At 41.8% G+C, this 17,557-nt stretch overlaps 3 protein-coding genes across 5 annotated transcripts in view; 1 reads left to right on the top strand and 2 right to left on the bottom strand.

The window, feature by feature from the left end:
* arhgef2a (Rho guanine nucleotide exchange factor (GEF) 2a) overlaps nt 1-6,122 on the bottom strand; it is a 54,194-nt gene extending 48,072 nt beyond the window's left edge. For all 3 annotated transcript variants that reach the window (XM_072675754.1, XM_072675756.1, XM_072675755.1), the window contains exon 1: nt 5,902-6,122. The gene's annotated coding sequence lies outside the window, so the exon portion shown is untranslated. The remainder of the gene's footprint in view (nt 1-5,901) is intronic.
* A 48-nt stretch (nt 6,123-6,170) lies between these two features.
* LOC140551934 (uncharacterized) overlaps nt 6,171-17,557 on the top strand; it is a 48,495-nt gene continuing 37,108 nt past the window's right edge. The window contains exon 1 of the mRNA XM_072675749.1: nt 6,171-6,205. The gene's annotated coding sequence lies outside the window, so the exon portion shown is untranslated. The remainder of the gene's footprint in view (nt 6,206-17,557) is intronic.
* Nucleotides 8,009-17,557, bottom strand: part of LOC140551935 (death-associated protein kinase 2) — a 31,863-nt gene continuing 22,314 nt past the window's right edge. Inside the window, exons 10-12 of the mRNA XM_072675751.1 lie at nt 16,649-16,738; nt 13,649-13,735; nt 8,009-13,360 (exon numbers count right to left, since the gene is read on the bottom strand). Coding sequence (XP_072531852.1) covers nt 13,280-13,360; nt 13,649-13,735; nt 16,649-16,738 — 258 coding nt within the window. The 3' untranslated portion in view covers nt 8,009-13,279. The remainder of the gene's footprint in view (nt 13,361-13,648; nt 13,736-16,648; nt 16,739-17,557) is intronic.

Here is a 17,557-nt window from a genome sequence, read left to right as displayed (position 1 = left end):
TTAACCACTCTCTTTGCATTCTTTATTGTATATCATGGGAGATATATCAGAGCCACTAGACAGTCTGTCCACTGTTACCGTTCCTTAAAGTTGTTATGACTTCCAAAAAAGCATGGTAGTCTCATAATGCCGTCTAATTATACCGTCGCTACAAAGCTCTTACTGCTGTGATGCTCTAGGAGAACCAGGCCACAGCCAGGAATTTGGTTAAATCCTCATAATTATTGTATTAGTCAAACTAAAACAAGAGTCAACCTGAAACTGGTGAGTCTGAGGCCATTATTTTCCTAACAAGCAAATGTGTCTCTGCATGATGTAGTTGTAAACATTGAACGACTTTGTATTTACATTGACATCATAAAAACCCTTGAGTACACGGTCTTAGGAGTGTTTTCGACTGTTTTCAGGCTCATTTAGCAGAGCAGGTTTGCTTGCTTTCCCTTTTAATCGAACTTGGAATGTTGCTAAATTCGCAACTATGGTAGGCTGGTTTTTTTCCTGTTCCTCAAAAAGTGAGCTTCCACATGTTTCGGTGCCTGGATTCCAGTTGTTTCTGCAAATTGCAGCAATTCATTCGTTTCTATTCACTTCTGTAACAGAACTCTGAACTCTTGCTGAATCTGTTTGTACAGTCAGTCGCACAACAGCTCTTTCTTGTTTTTGTGTTTCAGCTGCATTTACACTGAACACTAACGCTGCCACTCAGTCTGTGTTTTTGCAATTCAGTGGGCGTGGCCGCAGTGACTCCCACCACCTGTGATGTCATGTACACCTTAGAATTAATCCTTAGAATTAAACTGGATGTTACAAAACCGTTAAGACGGATACATCTTATATGAGCTCTGTTCTGATTGATTACCTTGTAAAAAAGGACCAAGACCTGAAATACCCCTGCTATATGAGTTGGTGGGGCTAAACTATGGTAGGGAAAAAAGGCAGACATATACCAGATGCACCAGTTGGTTGATTAGAAAAACAGTGAATTCAAAATAGATCGTTTTTGCAAATGTAATGTTCCACAATAGGGGGCTTTTAACAACTCTCTCTCTCTCTTACTCTCATCTCTGTGGGTGTTGTGTGTGTCATATATTGCTTAATGTCATTCTGAAACTGTCTGAAGTTCATGTCTGCCTTCCTTATTCTTCCTTCCAAAGTACATAAAAGTAGGTGTTGTATATGACACAATGTAATTTCCCCTCTTTACAGCCAACAGCAATGCCACACATTCCTGCACTCATCGTCTGAGGAGCAGTAATATGTATGTGTGCAAAGACACGTGTGCAAGCCTGTCTCCAAACACTGCCCTATGTAATCATACGGTCAGTAAACAGAACAGTGATAAGTTTATTACCACACCTCGTTACACACACACACACACACATAGCAATAGACACATGCAGCGCAAAGACAGAAAGGAGTGTTACAGATTCTGCAGGTTATCACCAATCACTTCAGTTAATATACAGCCTGGCATCCGTTAGGCTGTGATGTCTCGCTCTGACACTTTGTGCCGTTCAAAGAACAATTTACTACACTGGGTCATGAAATGGCTTGTTTGCAAATAAAGTATTATCACGATTTACATCTTCTCAGCAGCGCTGTCATAATATTAGTCTGACCACTGAAATACCAGAGCAAACTTTCGCAACAGCGCTTATGTTAATGTAATCACGTTATCTCACCGCGAAGGCGGTCAGCGCGCTTTTCCTTACTAAAACAACCATTCCTCTCCATGTTCCTGAGTTGGAATCCTTCCCTCCCTCCCCTCCCTCTCTGTTTTCCCTTTTCCCTCCCCTTATCTTTCACTGCCCTATCTTTCATTACTAGTCCAGTCCCTCTCCTCCTTCCTGACCAAAACATTTGCTCAGTTTTCCCTTTTCCTTGCTCTTTTGCCCTTTTTCTTTCACTGTCACCCCCCTCCCAATCTACTATAAGTTCTAAGCTGGGTTCAAAACAAGGCTGCTCTGATTTCCACTTGTGTTTCTAGCTCCTCTGCCACTACTGGCCAAACTCCAACTGAGGCAATGGCTAAGCAGATGAGCTTTGCCAAAATCAATGCAGGGAAATCAGTGCCGCCACAATCTTATCACTGTCATGAGCAGATGAAAGTATAAAAACCTTCTGTTTTAGACCTGTAATAATAGACCATGTTAAATAGCAGAAGAGGAAGAAGATAACTGCAAAAATCCATAAACAAAGTTCTCAATAGGCTCCTCTCAGTGTCTTCTTCAGCTTCTTCAACACAATCTCCCTGTTTCTTCATTGTGCCCCGAACCTGGCCAGTTTCGGCACCCTCTTCCTGCTTCCCCTGCCCTCATTTTCAATCACTTCATCATAAAGCTCATGTACTGGTCATGCATCATGACTCTGATGTAATGCTCACGAACTGTCCCGCTCCCAAACGGCAAACACTCCTGACAATGGGAGAAATGATGCCTGCTCTGAGTCACAGTGCACTGTAGATTGTCTACGGTGTGTGTGCGTGTGTGTGTTGTGTGTCTTTCAGGTCAAAGAAGACTGCAGGTGCATCATAAAGGACATTGAGCTCGATTCATTACTGGAGCTACACTGGTTTCCTTAGCAACCACATTAGCATTAAAAAACAGAGGCGATTGAAGATCTTTCCAATGGAGGCTTTAAGTTAAACTGCAAAGCTAAAGCCAAGAAAACACTCAGTGACTCAATGCAACACTTTTAACTGCGCCCATTTGCTCGGAAAGAGTTCATCAAATCTCAGTCATGCGTCACTACTACAAATGTCCTGTGTGTGTCAAACAGCTGTACAATGGATATAGCCTGAGAACGCTTCGTAAGAAAACAATGAGGACCATTTCAGTTCACCTGTCTGCTGTGATTCGCTCAACGTGTTCGAGTTATGTTTTGGTAGGAGACAGAAAACATGAGAGCAGAGAAAGACAGAGAGGTAGAGAGAATGCATGAATTCCCGTCCCTTCTGACGGTCTGACCTGTGCTTGTCTTTGTCTTTTTCACCCTTCCAGTAATCTGTCCATCCCCCTGGCTACCTCCTGTGCTGTCACTCACTCCACGGCCGTAAACATGCCCTCCCCCTTTTCTCTTTTGTGTCTCCCCCTTATTCTGTGTCCCTCTCTTCTTCTTCCTTTTCTTATTCACCTCGGAGGAGGGGACAAGTGTGCACTCACGGAAAGTGGTGTGGTGGGGATGGTGTTCTCCCCAAGTTAGAGTGTTCTTTAGTAGTGTTCCCTAATCCTGCTTCTCTTGACCCACCGCCATGCAACTTCTTTTTAATGTAAAAAACGGTTCTTTAAAGCAGTGCTTTTCAGCAGTCTAAAGGTGCTATATCAATTCACGTCTTCAAGTAACAGCCGTACCCCAGGCCAAGAACCATCATCAACTGATTATCAAGCTCTTTATTGCTGGATCAGGTGTGAATTGTTGAATCCGTGTGGAGGTCTCCAGGAGAGATCTAAAGAATTCAGGGAAGCCAGCAGTAATAACTATACTCAGTGCAGTAATTTATGGGTGCATAACAACCCCAAAATAGTACTCTCCTTCCTTTTTTTGGGTTTAGGAGGGAGTTGATAAATTATACGTTTGGGCATCAGCCATGACATTAAAACCATCTGTCTACCCAGTTGATAACGGCCGTTGAAATCATGTACGTGGACGTCATTTCACAACTGACTCAACAACTATATGTTTGCTAGGTAGTATTGTGTAGGTTGCCCTCAGGATGCCAACACAGCTCTGACATGATGCTCACACACATGTCTCCGCAAGACATAGCCAATGTTAACTTTTTTAGCAATTTGTGCTAAAGCAGCTCTTTTGAAGGATCAGAGCAGACAGACTGGCCTTGTTACAACCTGTCGCTGTTTGTTCTTCCTTCACTTCTGGTACGTACTGACCACTGCATACTGGGACACCCCATAAGAGATGCTCAGATCCAGTCGTCTAGCCATCACAATTTGACCCTCGTCCAAATGGCTCAGGCTGTCCCACTTTTAATGTCTCAGGTTAGCACTGATACTAGTTGATAAACTGTATAATACTACAGCTTTTAGTACTGCTGAAGAATGGTGCGGCTTGAGCTCTGGGTTGGCGAGGCTCTCCCGACTTTCCAAGTAGGAAATCCTGCTAGTGGAGGGGTTCCAGTTGACTATACTACCTACTTGGAACTCGGATAATCCAACATCCCAGTTCAGACTAAACGCGGTATTAGATCCTCACACTTGTCCACTTGTCCTGATTTCAACACAACTTCTAGAACTGACTGTTTACTTGCTGCCTGATATACCCTATCACTTGACAGGAGTATTGAATTTAACTAACTTGAACTAAATTGAACATACTGGAAAAAAATGTGGCACGGACAAAAGTTATGGCACGGTTTGTGCTGCTTTCTGTTTAATTCAGTAAATATACACAATTAGTGAAGTGTTTTCTCTGTAGATGATTTGTTAACTAAGTTTCCCCTTAGAAAACCAGCAAAACATGACACTTGAATAGGCTTGCTAAGCCTTTTGCATTTGACCATATATCAACAAAGAGGTCCAAGATAATCTATCTTTTGGGTAACTCGGCCTGATGTGGTCTCCTGTACTTGAATTGGTCAACAACTTGTGTTACAATCTGTGGCGTAATTTCCATGTCTTTCACACTCCAGCGCTGCTGCTCTAAATCTTCCCTCCCACGGCCTAATAAACCTCCCAAGTGGCTGTGCTCTTACAGGCTATCAGCCTTTCCTCCGTACTTCACCGCCATTGCCCTTTATGGCTCACTTCATCACAGCACTGCTGTAAACATGTAAAAATCCCACACCATATGTGCACATAAACTCACACACACACACACAAACACACAGTGACCGACTGCTTTTAAAGATTTTCCCACATAAGACTAACTTCCGTCCAGTTTCCGTACCCTCTCTGTTCTATTCTGCACACCACTCCTCCGTCCAGAGAGCCCTGCAACACAGACCTGCTCCTACTGGGGTGATTTTACTTGGTGGACAACAATGTTTCATCCTCTCTGTTGAGCTGTAACCTTTAACCTCTGCCTCATCTGGTTCTATCCCCTCTCTCTCTCTCTCTCTCCCTCTTTCTCCCTCTCTCCCCATGAGGTCATGTTTTTAAAGAGCACTCCTCAGGCGTGAAATCCACCAGACTGTCACAAAGGTCTCAGGTAGCAGGGGCTTCAGGGAGCGGACTGGCACAAACACTGACACAATATACCTCCCGTTTCCTCTCCCTCACACTCAATTACACATGTTCTCACTCTCTCGAGGCTGTTGTTCAAAACCTAGCTAGCATTTCCCATTCGTAGTCTGCTCTAATTGCCTGTCCTTTCAGTCCACATACACAGAGACACAAAGCACAGCACAACAACTTAACTCAACATCAGAGGGGAGTTCTCGGTCGCACCCCTTCCATACACACACACACACACACACACACACACACACACACACACACACATGCAGCACTGCACAGCCGGCTACAGAACAATGAAGGACTCGGGTTAGGCAGTGACCGTTACCTGAACTCATGTTTTACGGAGGAACTATTCAGCCTACAGTCTAAAGTTCATCTCTAAATTAAATGTTTTTGAGGGGAAAAACATTCAAAAGCATCAAATTCTTCTGGACTTCATATTTAGACTAGCTATCTATCTATCTAGCACCAAGTGTCGATGACAAACAGCAAGCGGAACTTTTTGAGTCTGGTCTGTTTTGATGGGATTTTAACTTGCTGACACTCCACTTCACCTGAACATCTCTTCTCTACCCAGGAAAACACCACAAATACTCATTATTGTAATATAATTTAAAAGCATTACCTCATATTTACATTTTTAAATCAGAATTACGAGAGTACGAGCAAAAGTCTGTGTAACGTTAGCGAGCTAGCTATAGCTAGATACCTGTTGGCGTTGCTGTGGCGCTCCGCGTCTCACGGCTTCTCTGAAGACTCGCCGGTCTGACCAAGCCAAGACCGCAAACACCGCTAGTCCAAGAAGTTCCTCTCTGAAAACTCCCAAAATGGTCCTCACACTTCAACCCAGCAGCGGAAAACAGGAGTTATGGAGAGTTTGGGAGCTCGCTAAACGGTCTCGCTTAAACCTCCGCGTGAACAGGTGGACTGTGTGTGTATCGTCCTCCTCGCGCTCCGAGATGCTGTAAACGGCACGGCACGGCCACGCCCACACTGCTGGCGTCACGCTGAAGGTGAGCCCTGCTAAAGAGCATGGAAATTTAAGAAGGGTGGTTGCATGTGTGTGTGTGTGTGTGTTTACTGAAGTCCTTGTACTCAGTGTTCTCACAAGCAGAGGTGGGTTGAGTAGCCTAAAGCCACACTTAGTAACTTTATCCAGCATTTTCGGCTTAAGAGCTGAAAGTAGGAGTGTAACAATACAGCACAGTGTATCACATCGCTTTGAACTGTATACTGTATCACCGAGCCGTGATTAGTATGTAACTCGAGGCTAGTGTTTTTAGCTTGGGGCTAGCACATTAGCTAGGGTCTCGAGCTCTAGATCGGGATATTGTGAAGTTCAGCTTTAGATATGACACTTTTATAAGGCTGTAATAAACGAAACATGAATGAATTAAAGTGCAAAAGGTTCACAACTCTGGACCTTCACATTTGCTGATCTAACACCCTCCCTTATAACACCCACCCGAACTTATTAATGGCTTGTCAAGGAGTGGATGAGTTGGACTGGAGCATGGGAAACACCAACATGTACAGGGCACGGGTTAGGAACCACATTTCAACCATTCATCAATGTGGATTATATATACAAAATATAATTAATAGTGAATTGTAGAAATTGTTAGAGTCAAATTAGTCAAAGTCAAATGAATCAAAATATCACATTTTAGGACAAGACAAATCAAGATTACTGTTGGCCTCCGCCTTTAACACCTTTAATCCGTACAGTGAACACAGACAAACACACACACACACACACACACACACACACACACACACACACACAGAGACTAGTGATCAAACACACACAGTGACAGTGAGCAAACATGCCCGGAGTGGGCAGGGGTTGGGAACTTCATTTTCAACCACTCTTTATTTGTTTGTTTGTTTGTTTGTTTTTCTGTAAGAATGTGGATATAGAATAATATTGAATGCATTATGAATTGTAGAAATTGCTACATTGTCAGAAGTGCAAAAAGGTAAGTATATATATTTAATATACATAAGTATATATGTAATCTCTCTCTCTCTCTTCTTCTTGGACTCTCTCTCTTTCTTGTGATATATATATATATATATATATATATATATATATATATATATATATATATATATACATACATACACAATAGAAAATGACCCAAAATAATCTAAAAGTTTATTTGGTTGGTGTGATTTAGTGATTAATCAGTGGTATTACTGGTCCAAAATGCATAAACTCAACTGATTTTTAATAACAAAAAAATATTTTTTTTAGTCTAAAATAATAAAATGGTAATACGTGAGAGCTACAGGCTGTCAGTAAAAAAAACTGCTGTAAAGGTACAGGTACAAACAATGTGAAAGCCACAACATGGTCTAAATGTGTGCAGTAAAAGACTACAGGAAAGTGAACCATAAAAAGCATAAAACAAACAAAAAAAAAGCCTGAAGTTGAGATTTTGTAAAACAAGCAACTGCAAAAATATTAAAGATGCAGCTCAAATTGGACCATCCCAGTATAAGCTAGGTCCCACCACAGTGACATTTTGATGCATAATTTTTATTTTCAGAGTATAAAAAATTAGTCCAACTTAAATAGTAGTTAAGGTTTGGGTTCCGTCCTTCCAGTATCACTGAAGATACCCAGTAAATAAACACAAACAGTGATCAAATCACTCTTACAGTGTTCGTTTACATCCAGCTGGACATGACCGTTAGTGTGTTAGTGTTAGCTCAGCACTGTGGATTTTAATGTGTGACGTGTGAGTGTGTGTTTTCAGGGAGGTGGTGTGCTGTGCATTGAAGGGAGGAACTGATCGGTTCATGAGCCTGCATTTGACTGTAAGACCAATCTGATTTTATTAATATCGCACAGCGTCAATCACTTTAATCCCACATAAATCTTGACATTAACGTTTTACAGCAGAAAAAAATAATATACATGCATTTAACTGTGTCCTCAGAAGGATAAGATAGAGAGGATACACACGATCAAACCAAAATATACAGCAAATCATGCAACACTCAAGTAACACAGCTCAATACTGCAAAGAAATGTAGCGGGACTCCTCTCTGAATCCTTACAGAGTCAGAATTGCTTCAGATTCTAGTTCAAGTCAGTCAGTATGAGTTATGAACCATAAAAAACATAATAAATTCAAATGCTGACAACATAATTAATTTGCACAATAAAAGTGTGTCTATTTTCAGTTGCGATACAGCACTGCTCAGACTGCACTCAAACCTATAACATGCAATTACAGTGATAAATGTTATACGTCCTGAAAAATATATGGAATAGGAAAATAATATGCTAAATAACTGTACAAAAATAACATTCTATAGTTCAGTATCGATGGTGCTGAATGTAAAAATGGAAGACTTTTTTGATGAAATAATGATTTAAGCTACAGGAGACAGGTGTTGTCAAGCATACACTCTTAGCAAAGAGGGCTCTATATTGCCGCTGTCATACAAAAACCGTAGATCTCATTTTTATATGCAGTGTGATTGAGGCAGCTGTTCTTTACATTGTGTAAGAATTTCATGATAAAGGGACCAATAGAAACTCTCCAAAATGGCTAGGAGATGTTGTTTACATTGACTTCCATTGAAAATTAATTGAAAAGTTCTCCTGTGAAGTTGCCATTTTGGATATACAAGGTTTTTGCGAGACAGCGACAATATAGTATTGTAGTTTTTAGACTTTTTCTTTTCTAATTGGGTACTTCCAGTTTATCCACCCGTTCGTAGCTAGGACACTAGGAGGGTAAGTGAATACACCCCTCCTCCGATACATGTGCAGCCAGCTACCATCTCTTTGCGAACTGCCACCAATGTGGCTGCATTACCAGGCAGCTGACACGCTCTGAGAAAAGCACCGGGTCCCCCAAATCCTCTGCACCAGCTAACAGACGCCTTAGGAGTAAGGAAAAAATGTGCTCTCTCAGATTCCTGTCGCTGATGGCAAAGCAACATAGCCACTCGGAACCCCGAGAAGAGACTTCTATGAGTCATACCAAATAGGAACCACATACAGGAGGCTTTCTTTGCATACGAAGAACCATTAATCAAAATAACAATATTCATTAATGAAGATTTTCTTTTCAAATTATTTTCAATGCATTTAAATGGTTATTTGAGTTGTTAAGGTTCTCTGTAGAACCACTTCTTTTATTGGAAGAGAGTATGACCTAGATTGTAATACACTGGCAGTACGAAAGAACTGCTCAGCTGCTGATATCTGATATAGACCCAAGAATCAGAATCTAATGAAACAAAGTCACAAACTCACTGCACAGTGTCACTGATGCAAAGCACCAAAGCATGTTTGAGTATGATCTTAGCGCCCCCTTGTGAAGAATCTTCAGCCAGTCAGGGTTATGAAGTGCTTCACTTGCCCAAAACAAAACAAATAAACAAACAAACAACAACAAAAGCAAAAAACAGTGTCGGTCAGTGATTTGTAGGTGGCCTTGCTGACTGCACCATATCTCTTTGTCAAAAATTCGCACCATTTTCTTTAAAAGATCTCAGTTAACTGTTTCACATGGGTTCCGAACTTACCAACCTGCTGCAGTGGTTGGACTTTTCATCTCCACACATTTTCCCCAACACTGTCCCACAAGCCCTCCATGCTATTTAAACAACCCACTTCAACACTTCATGTGCGGTATGGTGTCTTGCAGTTGTTTTTTGTATATATCCTCCAAAACAGTAAACACATACATGCATATCTACATATATATCTGAGCAGTCTGTGCATATTTTGCGCCTTCCATGTCGCTCAGAGTGGCTCGTTTGACCTTCCAGTTACAGGTTATCACCGGACACTAACACTGTTCTAGGGCTGTTGCTATAACAGCTGTGAAAGGTTGTCATAATCAGCGCTGTGATAAATGTATGCAGCTGACTGTCAATATTGATTCTGCAATGGAAAAGGTCAGTAATGCACATTTCACTACGCTGCTCCTGATCCCTCGTGAGAACTTTCAGGCACATGAAGTGAAGTGGCGATGTGTTACTTGTGCTATTACAGCGCTGTAAATGCTGATTAATCAGCTTTAGATCTTCAGCGCTATTTGAAAGAGATTCTGTTTACAGGCACCATTCTGTGGAGTAATCTTGCCACAGGATGGCTGCAATGTTAATCATGGTATAATGGTATGACTGAGTCCTAGAGGAGATGTTGTGTTTATGAATTATGTTTATGAACTACTTATGAATGTGCTATGGAACTGTTTAATCTCAGCAAACTACCTCACTGCCTTTCGTGAACGCAATGTGTAAAGGTTTGTGGACGCGGCTCTATTGGCCAAGCACACTGGATGAGCTTTTGGCAGTTTTGGCAGCCCACATTTTGGTCAAACGTTTGTGGACATGGCTCTATTAGCCAGATGTATTGGATGAGCTTTAGCGCAAAAGTTTGTGGACAGAGCTCTATTAGCCAAAAATACTGGATAAGCTTTGGGGCAACAGCTCTGGCACCCAACATTTTGGCCAAAGGTTTGTGGATACGGCTCTATTAGCCAGATGTATTGGATGAGCTTTAGCGCAAAAGTTTGTGGACAGAGCTCTATTAGCCAAAAATACTGGATGAGCTTTGGGGCAACAGCTCTGGCACCCAACATTTTGGCCAAAAGTTTGTGGATACGGCTCCAATGACCGAAAGATACAGCTCTTGGGCAAAAGTTTGGGGACAGGGCTCCATTAGACATGTACTGGATGAGCTTTTGGACCAAATTTCATTTGGGCAAAGGTTTTGTCACCCTACATCTTACCACACACCTATACAATAGCAACCACCTAGCGATGACTTAGAAATCAACACCTATACCATAGCAACACCTAAGCAACCAGTAGCTATACCATAGCAACACCTTAGCAACAGCTTAGCAACCAATAGCTCTACCATAGCAACACCTAAGCAACCACCGAGCAATGCCTTAGCAACCAACACCTATATCACAGCAACACTGCTGAGCTGCAATCACACTGCAGGAACTGTTTTTTTCATTCTGTCGTATTACAGGATTTAATGTTTGCCGTCATACACTTGAGGTAGACCTGTAGGGCGGAGCGGGGTCATCTTGTTTTCATCATGTTTTCATAACAACATCGTTCCAACATCATTTTTTTCATGTCAGGAGATTTTGATTAACTTGTGTGTAGAAGTCACAGAATTCACACCTACATTATTTAAATGTCCTTCTTGGACGCTGAAGTAGAGCACCCTTTCAAAGCAACTCACAGTGAGAGCAAGCCAGGCCACAGTACAGCCCCCACACAGCGGGGTTAGTTGTAATGCAGTGTTGCTAACAATGGAAAAAGTCCATACAAATTCATGACAAACATACTATATATCCATCAGAATGTCCATCTGTTAAACAAAGTATATTTAATTGTATATCATTTATTATTAAATTTGCCTCCTGATTATATGTGCATGCTAATTATTTTTAGGCATTTAGGATTGAAAGCATGTTTCATAGAATTTTATGGAATTTACTTGCATAGCTTTAACAGGCTTTTTGTTTGTTTGTTTTTTAGCCATTTTTACAGCAAGCCCCTCTATCTTTAACATTGAGCCCCATCTATGGGGTAAGTAATGGCATTAGCACTCACATCACTTTCACCTGAATTGTTTACAAGCACTAGGGGAAAGAGAGTTTACATGTTCATCTAAAGCTGATGTGCAGTTTTCATAGGTAAAAATGATTTAGCATAAACAAAAAAAAGAGTCATGCTGTGTTCAGCTCTGCTCTACTACTTCATTCAGCAATGGGTGCAACTTAAAGCAGCTGAATGCATTCATTAGAAGGGGTGTCCACAAACATTTGGACATATAGTGTATGTCAGTCTGCACATGATAGATACAACCTACAGTTATTCCTACAGTTCATTTTATATTACAGAAGATCCACCATCTTAATGACCTTGATAACCTGAAATACTGACATTGTGGATTTGGACGGCACTAAAATAAACTCTAGCAACAATTGTATAACCCCCACCCCCATTTAAAAACCCGGTCCAATAGTAGTTCTGACTGAAATGAAAAGTTATGATCTACGACATGAAGGTCTCTTTTTAAGATCCACCCTGCAGGAGTTAGTTAGAGAGGGATCAAAGTGACTGAAGCTCTAAGGAAGTTGAGGTTAAAGCTGAATCTTAGGTGGTGGTCTTAGTGGCCCCAGGATCAATTTCAACAAACAAAATCTTAGTCCTTTTAAACATACCCCTCCATGACCACCTTAAAAGACTCAGTAAGCACACAGGGCTTTCCAAAACCATACGCACACAGGGTGTTCCTCCTCTGCACGTTCTTTCAGCTACAACGTGGCTTTGAGCCAAATTCCACAAAAACCTGCCTTTGGCTGAGGCCCTCCCCACCAGATGTGCGTGTGTATGTTTGTATGTATGTGTGTGTGAAACAAGCCGAAGGCTTTAGGTGGGGCACTAAAGACAGTCTCCTGGGGTGAAGAACATGTGATATCACTGTATAGAGTTCAAAGGTCAAGAATGTATGGGCAGTTCTTTACACCAGTCAAGGCCCGCAGCCTGGGAGCCTCCCCATTCCTCAACAGCTCTCGAAGATCTTTCTCAAATCAACGTGAGATGTCTGAAACAGAACTGAAATACTTCCAGGTTGTTTGTTTCCAATCCCACAGAATTCCAGGTTTTCTGGAGTGTAAAGGTTCTGTAGGAGTGGCATGAGAATAGGTTTGTCCCTAAAAGTCTTCCATCCTGACTTCAAGCTGTTCAAGCACTTCAAGTTGAAGCGTCATCCTTTAGCTTCTCGGAGGTAGCAGTCCGTGAATAAACTTGCATATTAGTTTGAGGTTGCCGTGAACTATGTCATATGGCCCTGTCCCATTTCTCTGAAATGACGTCTCCTGCTGGAAACACAGCTGGTGTTCAGGAAATGACACATCGAGGGTCGAGGCCTAAAGGTGGGGATTCCGTGGGGTTTGGAAAGCTGTGACGGGACCTCTGGTTCCCCCTGTAGGTCGTAGGAAATCAGCAGTCTTCTTCCTCCCTAATGGTCACTCAGAGGTCTGCAAGAGGGGCTTGGCGTTGTAGCTCTCCCTGGTGGACGAACGGCTCTAAGAACTGCTGCTGAGTCGGCGACGCAGAAGGGAGGCTGTTTTTGTTTCAGTGTCCTCCTGGTCACTCTCACACTCTCTCTATAGAAAGAAAGAAAAAAGTAGAGCACAAATGAACGGCCAGAAAACAACTCAAGACAAAACAAAGGGAAACTTCAGATGTGTAATAAATCAGCATTTTAGATTTAGATCTAAAAAAGATAGATTGACTTATGCCCATTCAGTTATTTACACCTAAAGTCAATCTTCCATTTCAATAGAAATAAAGGTGGGGGTCAAAAGCTCATGTTACGTCTCTACTTGGCCATGGCTATTGGGATAATTACTGGTGAAGTGATGTGTTAATAACTGCTAATGCTAACATCTTACCAGATCCTGTTTTTCCAAAGCACTTGTTTTACACACCAACTTAAGCTTGCACAGTCTGTTACAGGCCGACACCATGTTATAGGACATCTATAAAGAAAAAAACAATATTAACACACATACAATTACATTCTGCTTTCAGAATAAATGCAAAGCATGTACAGATCACACAGGAACGTCATTTCCAAACTGGTAAAGAAGTAGAGAGAAGCCGGGGGCGACAGGGCATTAAAAGCAATGACACAGAAACTGCTTATATTAGGCATTATAATCTCCAATCTCCAAATATACAGTCTTACCCCAAAGATAGTCAATCAGCTAAGCACCGGAAGCAAACAGGGTCATTTAGGAGAAGAAGCGTTCCAGGAAAAGATTAATAAAGTGACTGGGTCGCCATTCTCCCTGTAACTAGTCAGTGGAGCATCAAAACGATTCTGAAGCTGTTATTATTTATTAGGTGTAATTATTTTTTTAACATAACATTGCTGTAAAAAATCATTTAGTTTTATCTTTTAGCTTTACACTTTCATCATAAAGACACAAAGTGGTTGATGGGAGTTTCACTGGGTAGCGACACATTGGATGAGTTACATCCACAGTTAATCATGTGCACTCAGAGCACTTTTACCCATTAAATGTCTGATTAAGTTTAACATGTTATTGTTAATTTTGCAGATAATAACAGTTTATGATATTATGTGATAATTATATAATCACAGTAAATATTTTATGAATGAACAAAGTTTTATTCGAAACCTTCCAGGTGTTTCTATAGCCCTGCTATAAGTTGCATTATAGTTCCACCTGAATTAAATCTTAGCTACATTAACACAATAATTATGTGTAAATGGTCTTTAAGCATTACTATGCTTATTTATTTCATGCTAAATAACATGTGCGGTAATTGTAGCTGTTTAAAACCATGTTACTATTAGAATTAATGTACAGACTGTGCTTCATTATTTGACATTTTATCGATGATTAACTGTTTGACCATGTTGGAAATAGCGATTACGTCCCAACTCGGCCAGTCTGTGCTGTATTAAAAATGTCGATGTGTCCGACTTCAGCGTCCGACTTCAGGGGGTGTTCATCCCCGCCGCCGTTCAAACCCGCCACCACTTGAACGCAGCATTACTCCACGCGCACTCGTAACCTAGCAACGCCGGCAGCACGTACAACCATATTATACAAGAAACTTATTCAAAACTGGCAAAATAAATGATAACGAGTTCACTGGCTTTCAAAACATTTGTTTTATTTAAGTTTGGAGAATGTAGAGCTAGAAAGCTAAATGCTGCGCACGGTGTTCCAAACCGCACACAAGTACACTAAACACAGACGCCGTGGGTAGACACCGCGATGAGCAATACTCATCAGAAGTGTCACTAGGTAGGTAGGTAGGGTACATTGTTTGGTTTGAGACACAAAATTAGCTCAGCCAATCAGAGGAAGCATAATCCGCTGCCGCGTTTAAGGTGGGCGGGTAATTGGAAAACAGGGCGGGCGAGGACCCAACAAAGTTCCGCTTCACGTAAAAATAAGTTCCTGATATTGAACAGCTACAGTGTGTCGAGCCGAGAGAACCTGTTACACTGCCTGATGTTTTGGCCGTTTCTTGTAACCCTGACGGCTGGGGGATTATGAAGTGTGCCTCGATTTTAATGACTGAAGGGCACAGTCTGGGTGATGTTTTGACAGCGGGGTGGCTGACAGAACGGACCTATTTAACCTCGCGGAGTGTTGATCAACAGATCCCTTTTTCCTGTTCTCTTTTTCTTAAAATCCAACAGTAAACGGCAATAACGGTACTGGGGTATGATCGCTACAGTACAATCGAGGTTAATGCTGTAATGTGAGATATTGGCACTGGTGCACTACGATACAGTTTTACGGTGTAGTTTCTACGGCCGCAGTACACCGGTGCCAATATCACCACGTTATAGCACACCAATTCATTGGTGTCGATGTAACACTGAAACTGATGTACACATTTAAATTATTATTAGAGTCAATTCAGCAAATTCACATTTTTAGTGTACCTGTACATTACTGTACTTACCGTTTCAGTGCTGTATCATCCATTAATAAGACAATTTATATGGAAAATCCAAAAACTAAAGTTATACCCATCTACAAAAATAGCGGACAGGTAAATATGGAGACATTACAAACTGTTATTTATTTAAAAATTAATAAAAAAAAAAAAATCCTTACAAAATAGCTGTCAAATTTAAAGATATTAATTTGTCATATACAATAGCCACAGAGCTCAGTGCAAATCTAAGGATTTAAGGTCCTGGAGGCCCAACCTGTCTTGTCTGATTAACTGACAGGGTTGTGGTTTAGATACCTGGGCTTGGCAAGCTGCCACTGTTGGGCCCTTGAGCAAGGCCCTTCGCCCTCTCTGCTATCCAGGCGCTGCAGCAATAGCTGCCCACCGCTCTGGCCACGTGAGGCCAAATTTCATCCGTGCCTAACACTAATGGTGAATATGGTCTTGTCTTGCCTAACTACACTAGGGCATTTCCACCAAAACATTCCTTTAATGAAGCCAGAATCTGAAGGCAGACTGATGCTATGTTCCAAATGAACAGCAGGTGTCTCTGTTTGCCCACAAACCGAATGGCGTACAGCACTGTGAGTCATCTCTGCAGAGAGGCAGTGGAACAGGCACGCAGCAGCACATCAGGGCAACTACAGTTTCCACAGGGTGGCCTCAGACTGAAAAGCATGCTATATGGGTACAGTGCATGTTGTTTAAGCTTAGATCAAGGACAGAGATACAACAGAACACAATGCACCACAGTGCTTGCTGTGCTGCTGCGTTGGTGAGAGTCTGAGCGAGCAGCAGAGGGTGTCTGGAGCTATCAGAAGTCATTAGTGAAAAGCTGTGAGCACACTGCAGCGAATTCAGTTTTCCCCCAGGAGCTGTTTACACAAAGCAGTGGTGGTGACACCGAACACACGCTGAGTCAGAGCCAAGAGCAAACAAGCACCCACCTTCCACTTCCTCTTAGCGTTAAACTTCTTAAAGTTCTTCATGTTGATGGAGGAGCGATTCCTCTTGGCCATCTGCGTCCTGGTGAGAGGCTAAGAGGAGAAGAGTGGAGTCAGAACACATTGCTACATGTAAACATGCTAAATTTACAGTTGCCTAACGTCATATCTAAGGCGTGGTGACTGCTATACACCAATCAGCCAGAACATTAAAACCATGTGCCAAATAATGGGTATGCCAAAAGAGCTCGGACCCATTGAGGCATGGACTCCACAAGACCTCTGAAGGTAACCAGTGGTGCCTGGTACTAAGCCTTTAGCAGCAGATCCAAGGTTCGAGGTAGGGACAGATACCTCAGAATGAACCTAGCGCACCCATTAACCTGCAGTTGTTTTTTCTTCCTTGGAGCGCTTTTGATAGATACTGACCCCTGCATATCAGGAACACCCCATGAGACCTGTCTGATGTTTCGGAGATGATCTGACCCAGTCATCTAGCTATTACAACTTGGCCCTTGTCAAAGTGGTTCAGAACAATGTGAAGAACGGACTTGTTGCAGAATAGGTGTATCCCACACAAAATACGATAACCATAAACTGACAATCATACCTGGCAGTTCACCATCATATTTTTTTTATTCTTACGTCTTTGTTTTTTTCCTCCCCTTTTGTTATTGCCAATTCTCACCCACTACCTAGAACCAAGGACTCCCCCTATGACACATTGCTTCCAAGGGTGAAGTGTAATATGTGCTTCCTCTGATACACAGCAGCAAGTGATGCACTTAGACTGCTGCACCAATTAATAATAAAGCACTGTTTAAAAGCAATTTAAATAGTGCAAAGCAAAGTTTAAAAACAATATATATATATATGAGTCACATTGCAGGACATGAAATGTCTTGTGCAAAT

The sequence above is a fragment of the Salminus brasiliensis genome, chromosome 3, assembly GCF_030463535.1.
Source record: "Salminus brasiliensis chromosome 3, fSalBra1.hap2, whole genome shotgun sequence".
Classification (NCBI taxonomy): domain Eukaryota; kingdom Metazoa; phylum Chordata; class Actinopteri; order Characiformes; family Bryconidae; genus Salminus; species Salminus brasiliensis.
This window is presented reverse-complemented; position numbering and strand designations above follow the sequence as displayed.